Genomic DNA, 20,000 nt, shown 5'->3' with positions numbered 1-20,000 from the left:
AGATAAAAAAGTTATCTTACTTATCTCCTGTGAATCCTCTTTCCTCTTGCTAATAATGTAATTCTAGATAAAATATAATAACATTTAAACTCAAGTAAACATGTCCAAGATGCAAAGATCTAAATTCCAAAAGTTTCAATAAATTTCCCCTATATATGCATGTTTTATCTGTAGGTGACTGCCTACAGAATCTTAAAGGAATGTGCCTTTCTTTCTGACTCTGCTGTTAATTTATCACTTGGTTACCAGACAGCGTAACTAAGCAGCGTTGCAAGCTTCACTTGTGCAAAGAAATTTGTTATTTATGCAGCACAGCAAAGGTGAATCTGTGTTTTTAAATCTCCATGGCCAGAAGCATTGCCAGCTGCACAGATGCAGGGTTTGGTTCACCTGAACATTGGGGTAGGCACTGATTTAGATGTGAATTTAAGACTCTGGCTTTAAATGCTTGTGTATTTGGAGCTGAGTTCTCAGTTTGTAAGAAGACCTGTGATTTCAGACACTGCAGGAAAATATTGTGTTGTTTGACATCCCTAATGTGTGATCTTGATGGCTGTGGCTGCTGGTACTGTCACAAAAATTGGGTTCAGGTGGGTAACTGGACTGCTGATGCACAGCAGCTTAAAGTACATCTGCTCCTTTTATGTGGAGAATTGCGTGTGCTTTTCTGCAAATGGCCCTTAAGTACCCTCTTTCTCCAAATTTGACTAGTATTGATCCACAGATGGAGTGCAGAATGAATTTTATTTATGCAGAGGTAAGCCAATTATTTTAATCAAGCCACACATTTCCATTTTGTTTAGAAACTCAATCATAGCAGCAAACCAAACAAGAAAAGCTGCCTTGTTTTCTGAATGATGTTATTTGTTTATCTGCCAAAGTACTTTGCATTTCCTCAGGTCACAGGCCAGCCCATGTCTGGCTATGTTAATATTACAAGAGTTATGCAAAAGCAAAGTTTAAGAAAAAAATCTTTCAACTGAAAGAAATAGGATCTTAAAATCCCAAAATAGAGTATGGAAAGGTACACATCATGTCTGGCTTCTCTTTCCCCTTGTGGCAAATGTGACTCAAAGGACTTGGGTTTTTTCCAGCTCGATCTGTATACAGTTTGGGGGAGTTTTATTGTGAATAGGTCACCTTATAATACACAAAAATGTTTCCTTCCAGAGTTCTGTATTCATAAATCTTTTTCAATTCTCACTCTTCTGAAACTGAAATCCAGATGATTTCGTTTTCTTCATGGAAAGAAGAGTGAAAAAGATTACAGCAACACCTTGGCGTGGGGCTGATCCTCTGTTTTCATCTTTGCTGAGACTCCTGCTGCAGGGTTTTAAGCCTTTGCCTCAGGCAGCTGCGGGATGAGCTGCTGTGTCCCTTCTCGTGAGATGATCAGAGGAGTAGGACTGAAATATTGAGACTTTTGAGCAGCTTGGTTGTTGCTAAGGGAGGAGAAAATTAATTTCTAAGTTGTTATTTAAAAAAATGTTTCAAGTTTTCACTTTTCTGTAGAGTTCTTTAAGGTTCACCTTTCTCCTTCTTTGCTCCACCAAAGGGAAGTTCAGCCTTATGGTTAAACACTAAAGCAGCTGCCTGGCATTTGTGGAGGTGTTTATTGAGAGCAGCAGTCTCTAGTAATTCATTTTTGAGGAGGGACATATATCTGAAGGGTACCTTTAATGTGTTCTTTCATTTTACCTCACAATGAATTTTTCTATCACCTGTATTATCCTTTAAAATGAAATCAGTTAACTTAAGATAAGGTCACACACTTTTAAACGGGGATACTTGACTCATATATGTATTTTTCTCCTTGTATTTGCATTTTATAATGCTGTTTTGATTTTACAATGATGTCATCCCAAAACATTGCCATAATGCCATAAATTTCCAACTTTCTTCCACTGATCAAACAATTGATTTAAAATCTGGTCCTGTGGAGGACCAGACGGCTTTTTACTATGTGTTTTATACCCCCTCATCCATCAGATGATACAAACATTGCTGTACGAACAGACAATCAGTTCCTCTCTTCTTTAAGTATGCATACATTTATACAAACACACACCCACAGACACATATTATTAGAAGACCATGAATAGTTTTGCCTTGGGAACTCATTCCATATATGAGCAAACACCACATGAAATTACTTTTAAAGGTGGCCAGTATTAAAAACTGTGTATGCAGCCAGTTCTGTTACAGCTGCTACTCACTGTGCTCACTGGGGGCAAATTTTCTTCTGTAATTTATTATCCGTTTTCCTCCATTCCAGTCTCCCACCTATAACTCTGGGATTTCATTCTGCCAGGACAGAGGGTAGAGCAAAATCTGCTTTGCTGTCACTGTAATAACTGTTCCAGTCCAAGGGATCCTTTCATCATCTTAGCTGGATCTATAAAGAATTACTTTGTCAGACATGACAATAAACATGCTCAGTACTTAAAAACTACTCTTCTCCCTCTCCCCTTGTAAAGACAAGGCAGCTTTTGGTCATACAATAGCTTTTCATTGAAGGCCAAGAAATCTTGGATTTTGGAAGTACCATACTTAGGATGAGTTTCAGTATGGCTCCCAGCGGACCCAAGTTTAATGGGGCTCCATGGATAAACAGGGGGTGATTCCTACATCCATGCCCGTTCCCAGCAGATCTATCATTTTGGTCTCTGTTGCCTTTAATCCTCTGTAGACAGCATACATCTCTAAATCTCCCCATGGCTGCCATCATGTTTATCACATTCTTGGCAATGCTGCTTCTCTAGTACCAACCTTTGTGTGTGGAGTCCAGCTCCAGTCCTCCTCCATCTCGCTCCCAGAGCCAACTGTTGTATTTGCACAAAGACTCATACCCTATTTTCTCTCCTCACAATCTCCCAAAGTGCTTGTGCGAGTGAGTTATCGTAGGTGTCTGAGCTGCGGCTGGCTGGGTTCTGTAATTCTTTTTTGCACAAGCCCTACTTAAGGCTTGTTGACTTCAATGGAGCTATTCATGAAAGTGGAGGCTGCAAATTCAGGCCCTTGGGTTGCAGGGTCTCTGGGGCATAGGCCCTGTCTTTGTATGCCTTGTAAATATGTGCTAGATGAGTAATGATAGCTCAGAAGAGTGAGTGTTGCTTTACATTTGCCATACTGGAGGAAGGTTGCCAGGATTGTGTTGATGCTGCATGTGGTCCCCTTCCAGGGGGCAATTAATCCTTATATGCAAAGATACCTCCTGCTGACTGGTGAAAAGAAAGAAAGGAGAAAAAAAAAAAAGGTTTGGCCATGAATACCATTAGGTTAATCTTCCTTTTCTCTGATCTTCCAGTACTATTTGCTTTGTATGGCTTCATCAAGGTTTTCTATGTGGACAAAATAATTGAAAACAAATTTAGTGTGTCTCAGACCATGAAGTTCCCTTCAAGCTAGATCACTGCCTATGTGGTAGATAAATGCCTGGCTTTTGTTTTTGGTTATGTGAGAAATTTAGAATGGTTTGAGTTGTAATTCTGAATGTTAATAAAGAAGGAGAAATTTCCTTGTCTCTTGGCCTACAGGGGCGTTCTGGCTTTCTTGCTTCTCTTGCAGCAAATGCTGTTTATAAAAATGTTATTTAGTACAGAAGATTCCATTTATGTCCTTGGTCCTTAAAGCCCCCAGTCTCTAAGGTCAACTAAGACCTCTTTGTGCCAGGTACGGCACAGTCAGAGACCAAAAATGCCACCTCTTCCCGTACAGACGGTATTTTAATGCAGTGTGAGAGGAATGGCTGAAGATGAACCAACAACTGGGGGAAGGATGAGTTTCAAAGAGCAATGGGTCAACACTGGTCCACAGGGTGATTTCAGGAGAGCAAGAACGTATTTCCTTTTAAGACTGTTAAAGAATTCTGCAGAGAGGGTGATGTGTAAAGTGGAGATGTAGATATTAAAAGGGAACATCAGCCCTGGAGGAAGAGGCTGATGTATTCGATTTCCTGACATGTAAGCATTGCAAGCCCTGTGTGTGCTAATAGATTTTTAATGTCTTGCCAGCTTCATGGTTACATGGAGAACAAACCCTTGGGTCTTCAGATCTTCATTGGGACAGCAGACGAACGGATACTTAAACCTCACGCTTTCTATCAAGTCCATCGTATTACAGGAAAAACCGTCACCACCACCAGCTATGAAAAAATCATTGGCAACACCAAAGTTTTAGAGATCCCATTGGAACCCAAAAACAACATGAAAGCAACGTAAGCATATTTCTTTTTCTTATAGAGTTAAAGAGGATTGAATCAACATGTGAAGTTACTTCTCTTTGTAAAGGAGTCACTTAAATGGATAATGATACCTGCTCTGGAGGGCCTTCCCTTTCCAAAGCATTGGCATAATCTATGAGTGTAAGATCCTTTCTGCAAAAGCATAAAGCAGCAGTTACAAGCACTTGGGTTAAAGCTGCTCAAAGAGTTGACATTCATCAGCTGACCATGCAGGCATTTTTGCTCTTTACCCCAACTGCTGCAGGGACTATATTGTAATCATCTGTCGTCCTCAGAGTCAGAACGGGCTGGTATAGCACTAAGAAAAACAGGACATGCGTCTTAATTCTATATGCTGCAGGGATGCAATGTGAAACAAGAAGTAGTAGGCAGTAGAGTAGAGGTGTACGATTCATTTTACAGCATTTAATGGGATAGAAAACATCTCTTCTGAATTCAGCCAAGTGCTCTGGCCATGAAATTACACACTCATGTTGTAATAGGTTAACAGAAAAGCAAGTAAAGATACATCTTTTCTGTATTACTCCTTCCAGTTTTATGGAGGCAGAGGGATGAAGTGGGCACTGGTCTGAAACTTAAGGCTTGAATGCATGCCAGGCAGTATGAGAGTGATTGCTCTGCAGAGGGAAGAGCTGTATCTCCATCCTTCAGAGGATACTGGACAAAATTGGCAGAGCAGCTATGTTTTTAAGCCCCCCCAACTTCATTGCAAAATCCACATTCTTTATACATTTTTTTTCCAGAAAATATACCTCATTCCTCCCTTTCCTTCAAGCCTCTCCTTCCCTCTGCACCCAAGGAAATAAATAAAAGTCCACATCTCAAACTTAAGCAGCCAAGTGCCGAATGGAACACAATTGTCTGTTCCTTACAAGTAAACCTGGAATAATAAACCCTTGCATACATGCAATGGCAAGGAACAGTGTGGGTGTAGTAAACAGCCTGGGGCTTATGCCTCCTGAAATGTGAATTTAATTCATATCAAAAGAAGAAAAATGGTATATCTTTAAAACTGATACCGAAATGGATTGCAGTACCTATTTAATAACAGTGCTTGCTGCACCCCTCAAGAAATGTTGCTGAGCTGAAGATCTCGGATTCTATAAATACTAATTTGCACATTCTTGTAATGTAGTCAAGTGTGTTTACTAGGTTACCCTGGGCTCTTAAGAAGTTAACTTGCACTTACACCAATATTGATTACAATGCTGATTTGAATGATCCTAATCCTTTCGTTGCTACTCAGCCCCGTCCTGGTCCCTACATCCTCCTTTGCGCGGCGGCACAGTGAATGGGAGCAGAGAACCATTCTTATTGCCTTATTGGGAGCTTAACTCAGGGACTGAAGCAAAGCAGCTTAATCCTTTTGACCGTCACCTATTTCCAGGCTGTTTGAGTGCAGAAATGTTAAGCTAAATGGTGTATGTGTTTGGCAGCATTGACTGTGCAGGGATTTTGAAGCTGAGGAATGCAGACATTGAGCTGCGCAAAGGAGAGACAGACATCGGCAGGAAGAACACTCGTGTCCGGCTTGTCTTCCGTGTGCACATCCCTGAGTCCAACGGCAGAATCATTTCTCTGCAAGCAGCATCAAACCCCATTGAATGCTGTAAGTAGCCCTTGAGATTTTCTCCTTTTCTGTCTCTTGCAACGATGATTGTCTTGTCCCTCTGCTCCAAGGTAGTGCTGTGGGGAAAAAACTCAACGTGCTCAGATAAGTAAATGCAAGGTGCTCTGCTCTTTCTGTGCTGGTCAGGTCTGTGCCACCATTTGAGTGACTTGTGGCTCTTTACCTGCCTGCATTCCATTTCCTGAAACAAGCTTTGGCAGCAGGTGGATCTTCGTGGTTCTTAGAGCTTGTGAGGATGATGAGACACTTCGGGGCTGTTGCAAATTTTATTTATTAGTGTGCTGCTGCTGGATCTTTCTGGCTAGCAGGTCTGTTCTGGGAGTGGGGAGCCAGTGTGGGTGTGCATATAGATGTGTATGTACATTGTCCCTGTTTGTGCATAAGTGTGCAAGCTGCCTGCCTTCCTGGGAGTGGTTTTCTTTTGAGTGGGGGCACAACCAGAACTTTTTGGCCACAAGCTGATGGGTGGTTAGAGGTTTTTAATTCAAACCTGGGCCAAATCATAGCACTATGGCCAGTCCTGTCTGCTGAAGGAGTAACTGCAGTCCTCTCATTTGAGCTGTGGCAGGAAAACAACTGAAATGGAGAAATTGGTTTGATTTTGAGGCTCAGGTGCATCCTGCTTATAGTTTTTTCTAGATGTCAGTGCTAAGGGGTGTGCAGCCTAGGAGGCTGCTGCTGAACTAGGGAAAGCCCAGGTTGTTCTGGTATTCCCCTGAGGGACAGAAGAAAACTTGCAGTTTTGATTTCTGGGGGACAAATCCTATAAGTGTGTAAGCTGAGAATGCTGCATCTCCCACTCATTTTAACGTCCTGGATCCTGAGAAAGAGAGGCCTCCTGTGGGGTGCCCTCCCCTGTTGCAGTCATTTCTGGAAGGGCTCCACCCACTTTGCTGGTTCATGTGCATCCTGTGATGCTTTTTGTTGGTCAATGGTGCCTTTTCAGTGGTTTGGGGATTTCACAAATACATACTGAACAGTTTTCCTCTCCCTTTGCTGAATGACTCACCCCTTTAGCAGAACCTGTCTTGCCATAAGTCAGGTTAAGAAAGTTATTGAAGAGTTTCTCATGTGAATTTTATTTATTGAGATGCAGGCTTTACTTAAAAAATAACTGCTTAGAATAAGAAAGAATCCAATTTTGGGTGGGAAATAGAGAGAAATTGTGGCTACTGAATTGTTGATGGCAGTTTTGAATAAAACAGTAGAAATTAATAAACAAGGCAAGGCTAAGGACAGGATGATGGATATGTACAATCTCTTGGCAATGTTTATGAGAAGATACCATCTATCAGAGCGTTTTAGCAGCTGAGTGAATTCTCTGGGCACTGTGATGGGGAAGGGAGAATAGTAGAAGTAGTCACCACCTTTCTCTATAGGAAACAGTTACACTTCTCTGTGGGACCAGGTGGCTGAAACAATAGTGGCCTCCACCCCAAACGTGTCCCTGCTGAAACAAAGGCCCATTTGCCAAAGGAAACGTTCAGCAATCTGCAGCTTCTGTGGATAGGAAAGGAATCATGGCAGAGGATCACCTGGCTTCTCCTCGAGTTTCTTTTCCAAGTGGAAACAGCCCATTCTTGCCTGCAATGGAGAGTTACTGGGGTGGGGAGACTCCAGGTGTAACTCCTACATCCCCTGTACAGAAAAACAGCACCCACCCTGTGCAGAAGGTGGATGGTCCTCAGGCCCCACAGATCACAGCCCACTTACTCAAATTCTCCTCCCGGAAAAGCAAATAGGAGTTAGCCAGGCATTTCTAAGACCCTTCCACAATCTCACATTGTATTTGTGTCCATCATCAAAGAGCGTTCAAGCAGAAATCCAGTCACGGTTTACAGAATAAGATCACCGTTTTCTGAATTGTATGCACACACCTAATTTGCCTGTGCAATGACTGCTGCTTGCGATTGCTTGTCTAAGATGTCTAGGTATTTATACTGAGAGGTTTTTGCTTTGATGAGTCTTAGAGGCATAAAAAAGCCAAGTGTGGAGAAAATAGTATAAGTGGCTCATTTGCATTTTTTTCTTATAACTAAAATATAAAGATGCTGGCTGCATAGCAGACAGCAAAGGCCCTATAAGAAGCAAATCTAGTAGCTCCCCAAGAAGAAAAAAAAAGAAGAAAGTTTTATTTTTGGAGTACTGCTATAGTGGCAGTTTGGAGAGATATGTTAAGGACTGTGCTTTTCTGAGCTCATGGAAAAAGAGTATAAAGTAATCTGGTCTAATAGACCTATTCCATTTAGAAGGTATGTTGCATATTTAGCAACATTTGCATTTCAGTAGCACTTCCTGATCTCAGCCCAGTTCTGGGAAGATGGTTAAAAACAGTAGTTGGTTCAGCCAGCATTAGTAATGCAGACTCGGTTACACTAGACATGATAATCTCGGTCTCTCCCAGACAATCTGTGCATGTTACAGAGCTCACAGCCTCAGGTAAGCTCAGGTGCCCTGCTGAGAAAGGGAATGCTGGGGCTCTGTGACATTTTCTCCATGTGTCCCACCTTTGTGTGCTGCTATGATTATCTTTTTTTTTGTTTCCTTTGCTTTGCTTTTTTTTTTTTTTCCGATATGGCCACTTGGGAATCCTTGTCCTCAGGGACCCTCCTTTAAGTTCTCTCCTGTCTGGTAGCTGTTAATAATATCCCGCCGGGAAAGCCTTAGTAAGTAGCAGCTTTAAGATAACTGGCCATTTCCCTACCAGTGGGGTTCCCTCGAGAGCACTGTTGCTACCAACAGAATAGCTGAGTGCTCTCCTCAGCAGAAGCTGATCTCAGCTAAAAACTCCCACCAGTGTCAGCAGATCATTAGCTGCAATGAAGCAAGAACTGTGAAGTATCTGCTTTTCAGGGGGCAATTTGGTTCCACCTCATCTGTGTCACATTCAGCACTTGACAGGTTTTAGGAGGGGATTTCACAGGTTCAAAGCATCATCCGGAGCAAGTTCCTCCCCAGGCAGCTGTGTGGGAGGACCAAGGAGGTGATATGTAGTTAAATGATCAGTTATGCCTCAAAATAGACCAACATCCAGCCAAGCCTGCACATTCAGCAGCTTGCAGCTTTTTTTCTGCTGTTACTTGTTGACTAGTTCTGAAGCCACTGAGGAGGCAAAGGCATCTGAAAGTCCTCTGATAATTGTAGCAACAGGCCATCTCTTACTTAGAGATGAAAAGCCACAGTCTTGTAGGTGTTGTGCAGGAAAGGTGAGAAAAATCCCTTCTCCTGGGTGTTGCTCCTTGCTGAGGCTGTGGAATGGCAGCAAGCCCCTCGGGTGCTATGGGAGGTGTCCCCAGGACCTACAGCTGGCAGCGCGCTGCTTGGCCTGGCACCCTGCTTGTGCGTGTCTGCACCCCCCGGTGCTGTTAGTCGCACCCGAGTTGTGCACATGGGAACATCTGTCCCTGCTCATGCACGTCTGTGTTTTAGGCACAGGCAAAAGCCAGCTTGTGTTGGCGAGGTGGGAAAGGCTATCACGGAGCTGCTGTCGCAGAAGGTGGTGAAATCAGAGATGTGAAGTGTGGCTGAGTGAACTTGTCCCTTCAAATACAGCCCTAATAACAACAAGCCACTTGGCAAATTGCCCATGTGGGGCTTTGATATTTGCAGGCCTGATAATTAACTTTTTCGAACCATTAAGACAATTTCTGTAATACCAGTTTTGTCCATTTGCTGTGATTTAGCTTTCATTGTGAGCTGAACCTCATTTCTCAGTGAGTGACTGATCTCTGGAGTTGTTTCTAGTCCTTGGCTGAAGCATCCGTGGCGCAGAGAAGAAGCAGTATTGAAGGGAGTAGCCACATAAGCACCCGCGAGGCAGCTTGTTACTCCATGCTGTCAGCAACCAAAAACTGCTTTATTGAAGTGTCTGCAAGGTGCGAGTGTAGGGCTTAGGGGTATCAGCCACACTATGTCACAGTTTTTATTCTAATGGATCCTGGTTAAACCTTCCTGAAGTGTCTCACTGTTCTTTCATATAATCCATGTTTGCTAATACTCAGCTGTGCTCTTGAATCACTTAAAACACAAATAATTGCACTTGTCACGAGTCAGGGAGTCTAAAATCTTGTTCTCATAATAGATATTCCAAGGTGGTAAAAATAACAAAACAAGCAAAACTTATTACTGAAGAATTATGTGTTCATCTGAGGAATTTTAATGGTTTCTATTATTGACCATATTTTGTTCCACTAAATTGGGTCAAATATCTTATTTCCCTTTAATCAATTTCCCTGGAAGTTTCCTTTATTTTTCTCTCCTTCTAGTAGCTTTTCCCATAATATTAGACAACCTGAGCCTATGATATGTGACACATTAATAACTATAGAGGAAAGAGCTAGTCATGTAAAAGAATGTTGTCTTGGCAAGCCAGTGAGTGCTTTTCCTCAGCCGAGAGCTGTGCTGGTTGGGATACAATGGCAGGCAAGAAAGAGCCCTAGTTTATTAAGATAAAGAAGCAGAAATGAACAGTATCTTTGCTCTTGGGAGATACTGATTTGTAAGTTTAACCATAACTATGATTGTTATGAGAGTAGCAGTTGGGTGAAAGGAAGCTTCCCCCACTTTAATTTTAACTTCAAGACAGTCACATAGTTTGCCATAAAAACAAATGACACAAACCCGGCTGCTTTTTGTAAAGTAAAATTTTTCTCTCTCCTAAGGCGCAGAATTGAAAAGTTAATTCTGACACCATTTGCTACGTTTAGCATGCAACCAAAAGGCTTCAGTCTGGAAAGCCCAAACCAGACAGAAGGAAAATGCTCGCCCTTCTTGCAGGCTGCAATCCTTACTATAAGGATAAACTCCTGCTTACTTTTTGCATTTGCGATACCGCTGTTGGTAATAGCAAGCACCCCAGCGTATTACAGAGAGCATGAATTTCTGAGCATAATTTCAGCTCCTCTACAAAGGATTACAGGGAAATGCTGTGCATACCCACAGAGATGATTGACAGAGAAGTGAACCGAGGCCATGGTTTTCCTGTCATTAATCACAGGCTGGTTTGGTGAGCTGGCTGCAGTTCATAGAAAGTATCATACTTATCTGACACTGTTGCCATCAGTGCTTGTCACTCCTCCTTCGCGAGGACATCGTAAAATAAATCACGTGCAGAGAAGGAGGTGGAGGAATGCCCTCTATTTTTAGTGCTTTTTTCTTGGATGGCTCTACACAAACTGCTGATTAAGTCTTGCTGGCAACAAATTTGAGACTGTTGTCATTTATACCTGGTTGTTTTCTTCATAGCATTTAGATCCCATTTTCAAGCTTTCCAATCAATCGGGAGGTCTGGAAATTTGCTTTATTTACTCGATTCACTCTTAAGCCTTCCACTGCCCCATACTCCTACCAGGAGGTAATTCCTCCCATCCCTCTGATTTGAAGATCGCTGCTCTCTAGGGCGCCTTAACAATGTGTACCTGCCTGCTAGACATGTCTCCTGCCTTTGATCCTCCCCTGGCTCCCACACTGTAGCTCCTCAGCCTTTGCTTCTCCTATGAGAGAGCTCAGGATACTTCAGTGTGTGATGGATGGGATCAAAGTCCCTCAGGACATTAATGTGTTGGATAAGCATTGAGCACAGGAGCTCTGCTCCAATCAATCCTACCTCGGGCAGGCAGCTCATGGTAAATAAACACAGTGTGACAGAAGGAATGAAATATTTACTTTGGCTGGTTAAGGTCTGTGCTGAGGTGGAAGAATTAGTCCCACAAAAAATTACGTCTCCGCTATTGCTGCTAAGGTTCGGGGGTTTTTTTATCAGGCACCCAAATCTATCTGCTCTTCTCAAATCTAACAGAAATCAGTGGCTGGAGCCAAGAGCCTTTGAGGGTCTGGAGAGACATCTCAGGAGTGGTGACTCACAGCTTGAAGGCAACCAGCAAGATGGGGTGAGCTGGGGCTCCTCTGAGTAGGGTAAGGACAGGGAGGGTCCAAAGAAGTACCTGGACTTTTTGTCCTGGGGATATTGCAGTGCTAGGGGTAGAGGTCATGACCCCACCTCTTTCAATTATTTACATTTTTTGGTTTACTTGACTTGTGATGGCAATTAGAGGTAATTAGAGGTGGCACTAGCTTTGTCCTCACTGAGCTGCAGGTAAATCTGTCTTGCTTTTTTGTGACTGCCTGGGATAAGATCTCTCCTGAACTGTGGTCAGCTATGGGGACAGCAGATAAACCGAAGCTCTGGATCCAGTGTTGCAGATGGCAGAAAGATGGCATGGAGCAGTTTTCACTCTAGCAGCTCTTCTTTGGCCTTTTTTTACACAGAGGTTTGCATGGAGGTCTCCAGGCGCTCTGCAGAAAGTGGCACTGAGATAGTGTGCTGATACACAGAGGATGTAGAGCGTCTCTGCTCTGGGCAGAATTCATAAGCCTGTTCCTCCCGAGAGGCAGATCACGTTAGCGTTTTTGCTTTGCCTACATTACCCGATCCAGCCCTTGTTGTTATTGCACATGCAGGGAGAGAGCTTGCAGAGATCATTTCTCTCTGGAGGCTGTTAAGAGACATTTAGCTTCAGTTAAGACTCCTCATAAAACAAGTCAGATTTTGGGCAAGACAAGGCAGTGCTTGGAAGCTTTCCAAGCCGGTGGAAGGAAACGTGATGCTCAGGGAGGGCTAGAACTAATCCCAGGAGAGATGTGCAGGAGGAGTGCTGATGGGGAGAGCTGGGCAGTGCAAGAGGGAGGGCTCTCAGGTGAAACTGGGGTTACCTAAGGAGCACATTAGGGGATACAACTGAGGTTGTCACTTCGAATCTGCTAGCAGCTATGGGCAACATTCTCCTGGGGGAGATTTGGAGCTGCAACAGACTCATTCAGGTAATCACTTGTCTCAAAATATCCCTTTTTTCCCTAGAAACCAGATAGCCTCTCTGCTGGAAAAGGAAGAGTCATAGATGCTGTGGACAGGTGGGGAAGTAAGAAACACCTTAGCCTTGCCTTAGCATGTTTCCTTTCATTCAGCCTCCAGGCTTGTGCGTCCTCTGTGAAGCAGTCAGCCTGCTAGCCCACTGGTTTAGGCTGTCTTCACCTTTCCTCCAGCTGCTGGCATAGGGAAGGCTCACCCGTGGGGTGGCAGCCTGTGTCCGTGCAGCGGATGTGTGTGAGCCTGCCGGGCGATGCGGCAGAGGACTCAGGGCAGAGGCTTTCTCCTTCCCAGGCTGAGGCTCACTGGAGGGGGTGCAGCACCCCAAGACAGCAGCTCCCTTTCTACCTTGTGTCACTGCGTTACTTGTATTTCTTGGCACCGTGCATCCACGACAGCTTGATTTGCAGACAGTCAAATAAAATAGAAAAATAATGTCCCCCGTTAATAGGCTGACACACTGCTTCAGGCCAAGTGTGAGTATTTCTATAGCATTTGCTTTGCTGCTTTATGTCAGTAACTGTTGCTATTCAAAGTAAACACCCCAACTGGTTAAATCAACAGCGTTTTGTTTATTCAAAGCTCATAAACTCCAGTAGCTGTAGGTCACTTTATGAAGTGCCAGCCCCTGGGGGAAGAGAAGGAATAGTGTGAAATTATTGCATGCAGTCCACCCATCATGGGCCTTAGAGGAAGGGGATTTATTGTCAATTAATATTTCTTGCAGAGGAAAAAAGTAATGCTATTGAGGCAGCTCCACACAATCTTGAGCCTGCTTACTGGTGGGAATGGGGTAAAACCTTCCTATAGGTCTTGGTGAAAACAAAAAAAGAACTTGGAAAATAAGAAGTGGGGTTTTTTTAAGAAATGGTTTGCAAACTACGTAGTTAGAGGAGAAGAGTGCAGGCAAAACAGGGTAGAGGAAACCCAGTGCTTAGTAGGTGTCTGTATTACTCCAGCTTTCCCTTTAGCACAATATCTGCATTGAAAAACTCAGCTGAAACTCTTCCAATGGCATTATTCTGCAGCATATATAAAGCACATGTGGGTGTTGTACACCTACAGGCGTGACTAAGTCTGGGTGAGGGTGAAAGCCAGGTGCCCGTAGCTTGCTGGTGCTGTATCGGTGCCTGAAGAGCCTGCTCTCCATCAGCCGTGGGGCCGTGGCAGCACCAAGCTGCACTGGGGTACCTGCAGGACACCTCTGCCCATCACAGGCTTCCAGGCGGCACTGCTGAGGCTGCCCCAGCTCAGCTGAGAGTGGCAGAAGGGTTCTTGGCATTTTCTAAGAGCCGAGGAGCGCATTCCCGGTGAACCAGCTGTCCTTCCCGGCTCCCTGGTAGGTCACAGCGTACACAAACACTGTGCTCTATGGAAGTTGGACAGAGCCTTGGTCTTCAGCAGCGTTTTCCAACTTGCCGAGATCCAAATGTAATTAAGATGAGTCAGACAGTTATTTCCAGGCTAAAATTTGTCCTTTCTTGTCCTGAAAAAAGCCTTGAAAACCACTGATCTGTGGGATGTGAAGTACAAAGCTCTCTACTAACACACTGAAGTGAGATGTAGGTTAATCTGGAATTTTGATGAGTTGGGATGCTTTGGAAGTGAAATTTGGGTATTGAATAGGAATAAACTGTGTCCAGGGCAAAGCTTAAATATCTTGACAATTATAGCTATGTTCTTGATGATTGCTATTTACTTTTAAGCCTTTGAGGTTATCTGTTTCAGTGATAAATCCAGTTATGAACTCATAAAAAAGTTTAATATTTGGGGAAAGGAATTAATCATACAGCCATGTGAAAGAAGATAGCAGCTTCTGTGAAAATAATCCAAATATATATTCTTAATTGGCAGTATCTTAGCCCAGCTGTTGTTATATATTTGAAGGGAACTATGAGTCATAAGGTTGTTTTAAACAGACTTTAAAAATGGCTCTCAAACAGTACAAGGCAGTTATAAATATTGAATTATCTATCACTTTAATAAGAGCAAAACCTCTGTGTTGTGACTGGTAAAAGAGGTTCAGCTGAGCTTGCCCTTGGTAGAAAAGTTGCTCCCCACTTTTACAGACACCTCTCTGAAAGGTGCAACGCGTGTGTTTTCCCCCCAGATGCTCTAGCTTTTTTGTGCAGCAAAAGAATCCGTACAGCTCTGACTGCAGCCAAGAACTGTTGTTTTTTCATCTTTCTGAAGGATGCACACCCGTGAAAGGGTGCCAGGACCAGGTCACAAAGAGCGCAGCTTTGCCTGTGTGCAATCGGAGACCCAGCGCCTTATTTTTGGCTCAGCAGCGAACGGTGTTCAGTGAAGGGAAGACACAAGTGCTCAGGGTCTCCTGGAGCAGGCTTTTTGTCAGAGAAAGTTAAAATCCAGCCAAGGCAGCTGTTAAATAGATGAGCGGTATCCTCTAGAGGCCTTTCCAGTTGGAGTGGATGAATCTGGAGGAGTTTGAGTGCAGGTCGTGAACTCACAGTTCACCAGACCCAAACTGCTGCCCACCTGGTCTGGTCACAGGGAAGTTCATGATGTTTTCCAGCTGTCTGCATTGTAGGGAACAGTTCTCACATCTTCACTTTCTTAGTCTCCTGCCACTTGTTAGCAAACAGTTGGAATGGGCTCGCAGGGATGGTGACCAGGATTCTCTGAAGCTTTTCTGACCATGCAAATGGCTGTTTAAATGGAATGAGAGAAAAATAGGTGGGGAGGTGGTGCTGTCTTGGCTTTCTGGCTGGGAGAAGAGAGCACAACTTGCCAAAATCACACTCCAAGTTTGTGGCCAAGAACATTAAAGACCTTAGAAATCCTTGATCACATAAGCGCCCGTCTAGATTTCAGCCTACCTTTTCTTCTTTGCCTTTCATAACTAAACTTAGTCTGCAACAGAGGGTTATGCTCCTCAGACATTCAGGCCTCTGCAAAACGTGCTTGCAAGAATCCTAAGCTGCAGCAAAGCCCCAGTGTGACCCTTCCTGCTCACAAACACATCTTCATGATTGTACCTCTTGTTGCATGCAGAAGGCTTGGTGCCTGCACATGGAGACAGTGTTTTTGTTGGCAAATAGACTGTTCCAGGTCCAGCGTAGTCCTGTTCTGTAAGAGGAAATGGGCTTTTGTAGAAGAGGTTTATTTTTATTTTTTTTCTGAAGGAATTCAGTGTTATTCAGTGGAATCCTCTCTGCAGGTGGAATTTTTGGGCTCCAGGGCTGTAGTGTGCCTGCACTTGAAAATTTGGCCATTTCTTTGGAAACAGAGATGGGCAAGTTCCAGTTCATTCATCCAAGCTGTCCTTTCTCAAGGACAAGGAGTAAGGCCAGCACAGCTGAAACGCTGCAGCCAGCTCCTGAATGTTTCCAAATAAAATGCCTTGAGTAAGTTTATTTTTCCCTCTCAAACCTAAATTTAGCACCCTGGAGAAGCTGCTTTGGCAGTCAACAGACGGTAACGATGACAAGATCTATCTGTGGATAGTTCTGGGAAGATTTGGAAAGTCCTGGTAAAACAGAGTTGGTTTCATTCATGTCTACAATTTGTCCACAGCCCAAAGGTCTGCTCATGAACTTCCAATGGTTGAAAGACAAGATATTGATAGCTGCCTCGTTTATGGAGGACAACAGATGATCCTGACTGGACAAAATTTCACAGCGGAGTCCAAGGTGGTGTTCACAGAGAAAACATCAGGTAAGGCAATTTTTTTTCTAATTGTCCCAATGGAATAAGGCAAATCTGTAGTACGGTTGTGTCTCGTGGTCTCACCCTAAGATTTGTGCTTCTGAGTAACTCTACTCAAGTGAGTAATCTCATCCAAGTTCACAGGAGTAAAACCAAATCACTTGACTTAACCGTGTGAGTAAAATTAGACTCGGGAGCAAATATTTGAGTTATTTGCCTTTCAGGTATTGTTGAAGAGTAAATCCAAGCCATGCTGTGGGGAAGGTTCACAAGAATACAGGCACTGGCAATCAGTTATGTTATTAAATGGGATGGCTGTTACGTGTTGCTCTATGCCCTTTTAATCTCATGGTTAGGGAACACTACTGTAGAAATCGTAATTGAAATGAACATTTCTTTATCAATGTAAACTACAGGCAAAGGTTGTGTTTTCTTCCCTTTAGAAATCTATGGGGAAGAAATGTGCATAATATGGATTTTTATATCAAGGTAAATTATTTTTATACACATATTGAAATACAAGAATACATCACTTTATCTTACAGATATTTTTATATAGGCTCAGACTGCAGCAAATCAAATCAAATTCAATTCAAAGAGAAAAGTCCTCTGTTACAGCCAATGTTACTTTTCAGTAGAGCTGCTTCATTTAAACATCTTCGGCAGAAGTTTTCAGATAATCTTGCTAGCTCTTCAGTAATCATGAAAGGGGAACAAGTGGCAGATTGTAGATTGTCTCTTTTCATCTTGTCTGCTTATTTGCTCAACTAGTATAGAACTCGTATAAGGTGGTCCCAGACTCTGACTGTTATGGGATGAATAGGAATAAACAGTGGTTACTGGGAGTTATTTAGTTGCTTAGCATCACGTCTGCTGCGTCTGCTGAGCTCTCTTACTGTGTTTTCAGAATGGTATGCTATAATAAACACAACTTGATTTCTAATGCAAAGAATACCCGATCCTAGCAAATGTGCTTAGCATGATCTAATGCTTAACGTGGGCAACAGAAGTTCAGGTTTTCTTGTTTATAGGAGGAAATGCAAATAAATGCATTCCGCTGTAATTAGTTACCTGGTTTTTCAGAGCGGAATTGTTTATTTTCTAATGTCATATGCATACAGGCTTTTAATCTCACTTAAGCAGTATATGTGTTTTATTGGATTTTCTAAGGCTTTTGCAAATGGACTGGATTTGTTTAATTTCCCCTTCATTAGGCTTGATTTTTGTATTCTAAGTAGTGTGCTCTGCAAGGGTAATAAAAATGTCCAGGGATCAAAAAAGCACAAGAAGGGCCAGACTCTGTCATCTTTTACTTCTGTTGATTTCAGTGCGACAAAGGATTCTGCAGTATAAAAAAGCAGCAGCCTGTTTTATGTAAACTTTGTGTTCCTTTTGTGCTGTTAAGAAAAGATATTGCTCCTGATTTCTGTTGGTAAGCTAAGGTAGAGGCGGATTAAGTGATACATCCAGAAATTGCATCGCCCAAGTGAGCAGCATCTGCGTAATTTCTAGGGTAGTGCCTTTGGCAGAAGTAAGAATCGAGCCAAAAATAAATGTATGTGGGCATCAGCTGGTGATGCGGCAGGGGAGAAAGCATGCTGTGGGTCCTAGTTTCTTTCCACATCATCAGCAAGCCATGCCGTTTCACACCAAGAATGAAAGGCTCTGGGCCTCTGAACTGTGATGGTTCAGATGAGCCTGTGCAGTCAGAGCCGTTTTTTTGGCACCCTTTATTTCCTTTCAAGCCCATGTATTAATTCCTTCCCACTGTGCTGCCGCTGTTCCGTCAGTGTCAGCAGATTGTGAAGGTGCATGGGAACATGGTTGGCAGCCCACAACACTACCTGTCCCAAGAATGTTTTGCAGTAACTAAAGGAGATGATACACTAAAAGGAGGTAGCTTTTAATGCCATTTCGAGGAAACATCCGAAATGCCCTGCCCCTATTTCCATATAAGAGCAGAGAAGGCTCTGGCTGGAATAGATGTTAGAAAGTAAAATGAACAACAACATTTTCCACACTAAATCTAAAGCTTTTCTTCACTGCTGAGGAAACTGGTTTTTTTATTTAGTTTTTTTTTTATCTCCTGGTAGTGGAGAGGCATGACTTAATCCAGCGGCAGTGCCCAGTCTGGAGTAGGGATTTGCATGCTGGTGTTCCATATCCTGCTTCCCCTGCTACCCCTTAGCCTCTGCAGGCAGTCTGAGTGTGCTGGACTTTGAAAAATGATTGGCAGAGGGGGATTTAGGGAATGGGAAGCCCAGAGTCAAATCTTTGGTCTGAATCAGAAGTCTCTGTAGTTTGCAGTGGGTTAGACTGTGCTTGATGCTGAAGGCAAGCTTGTTCTCTGTGCATCCATGCACTGTTTCATAATGCAGCGATACCTCTTACAGTTATGCCCTGAAGTGCTTTTAAGGTGAAGAGTGCTTTCTTTAATAGGTATTTCTTAAGATGAGGAAGGTCAAGGAGCTGAGCTGGGTGTGCGAATCATGCAGGGGCTGATCAGACTCTGTCTGACTGCGGCAGATTGAAGATTAAGCCTTTGTTCTTGGGTTGTCAGAGGTTAATGAGTGTCCCAGCCTGCCTGGAAATTAGGATCTTATGCACCTGTGACTTTCAGCTTCCCTCTTTATAAATTGTAGACAATTTTAATTATCATTATCATGTCCATACTTAGTTCTTGTAGCGTTGGGCTGCATGAACACAGAACAAAAAGGCCCAATTCTGCAGTTCAGTTTGTCAATTACAAATGTAACTTGGTGGAAGGAGGAGGTGGATCCTGCACTCGCCTTGGGGAGCTCGCTTGCTGCAGATCCGATCTGCAGAGCACCTTGCAAAAAGCACTGATAAGCTGCTCAGAAGCAAAGCAAGCCACAATAAATATCTGGTGAATCGCTGGCATGACCCTATCATTGCCCTCCTCCAGAGCACGATGCTACTAGGGGGACCCTGTGAAAGGATCGCACCTCTGTGAAGACAGGAAGATGTACCAGCTTTCAGGCGAAACATGGTTTTCTTTGGGTTTCATTTTAACAGTCTGTGCTAGCGAGTGGTGTTCAATTTCCCACTTTTGCCACCAGTTTTAGCTCTACTGATAAGAAGAAGGGTGACAGCAGTAGTTTAGATAACCATGTACTAGCTTACGGCTTGCTGTACTCCATGGAGCTCCTTGACTTGTCTTGTTTATGCAGTATCTAAGGTGAGACTGGCAAGACATTTTTTTCCCTGATAAACTTTGTGCAGGTATCTTTGTGCAGTGAGATACTCCCCTGTTAATTGTTTCACAGAATCCAGAATGTAGATGCACCTTGAATGTGGGATCTGGATCAGTGTCTGCAATGAAGCGGGTGCTGAGAAGGTGGCAGTCAATGTACCTTTCAAAACAGAGGAAACTGCTTTTGGGGCTCACCATTGTAATTTAGGCTTCTTCCCTGAAGCAGACACTCAAAATTTCAGTTTCCTCTGGATCTTCTAGGCAATTCTTCACTCACTGCTAGCAACACAGAGAAACGTAGAACTATTCATATTCATGGCTGAAATACAACATGATTCTAAGGACAATACTGAATAAGTTTTATTTCTCTCTTACACAG

The 20,000-nt window shown here is 43.2% G+C and overlaps 1 protein-coding gene across 5 annotated transcripts in view; it reads left to right on the top strand.

The window, feature by feature from the left end:
• NFATC2 (nuclear factor of activated T cells 2) overlaps nt 1-20,000 on the top strand; it is a 94,627-nt gene that overhangs the window by 30,195 nt on the left and 44,432 nt on the right. For all 5 annotated transcript variants that reach the window (XM_069872097.1, XM_069872094.1, XM_069872093.1 and 2 more), the window contains exons 4-6: nt 4,014-4,216; nt 5,680-5,852; nt 16,276-16,416. In XM_069872097.1, coding sequence (XP_069728198.1) covers nt 4,014-4,216; nt 5,680-5,852; nt 16,276-16,416 — 517 coding nt within the window. The remainder of the gene's footprint in view (nt 1-4,013; nt 4,217-5,679; nt 5,853-16,275; nt 16,417-20,000) is intronic.

Source organism: Phaenicophaeus curvirostris, chromosome 18 (genome assembly GCF_032191515.1).
Source record: "Phaenicophaeus curvirostris isolate KB17595 chromosome 18, BPBGC_Pcur_1.0, whole genome shotgun sequence".
Taxonomy (NCBI): Eukaryota; Metazoa; Chordata; class Aves; order Cuculiformes; family Cuculidae; genus Phaenicophaeus; species Phaenicophaeus curvirostris.
Note: the sequence above shows the minus strand (reverse complement) of the source record. Positions and strands in the feature narration are given on the sequence as shown.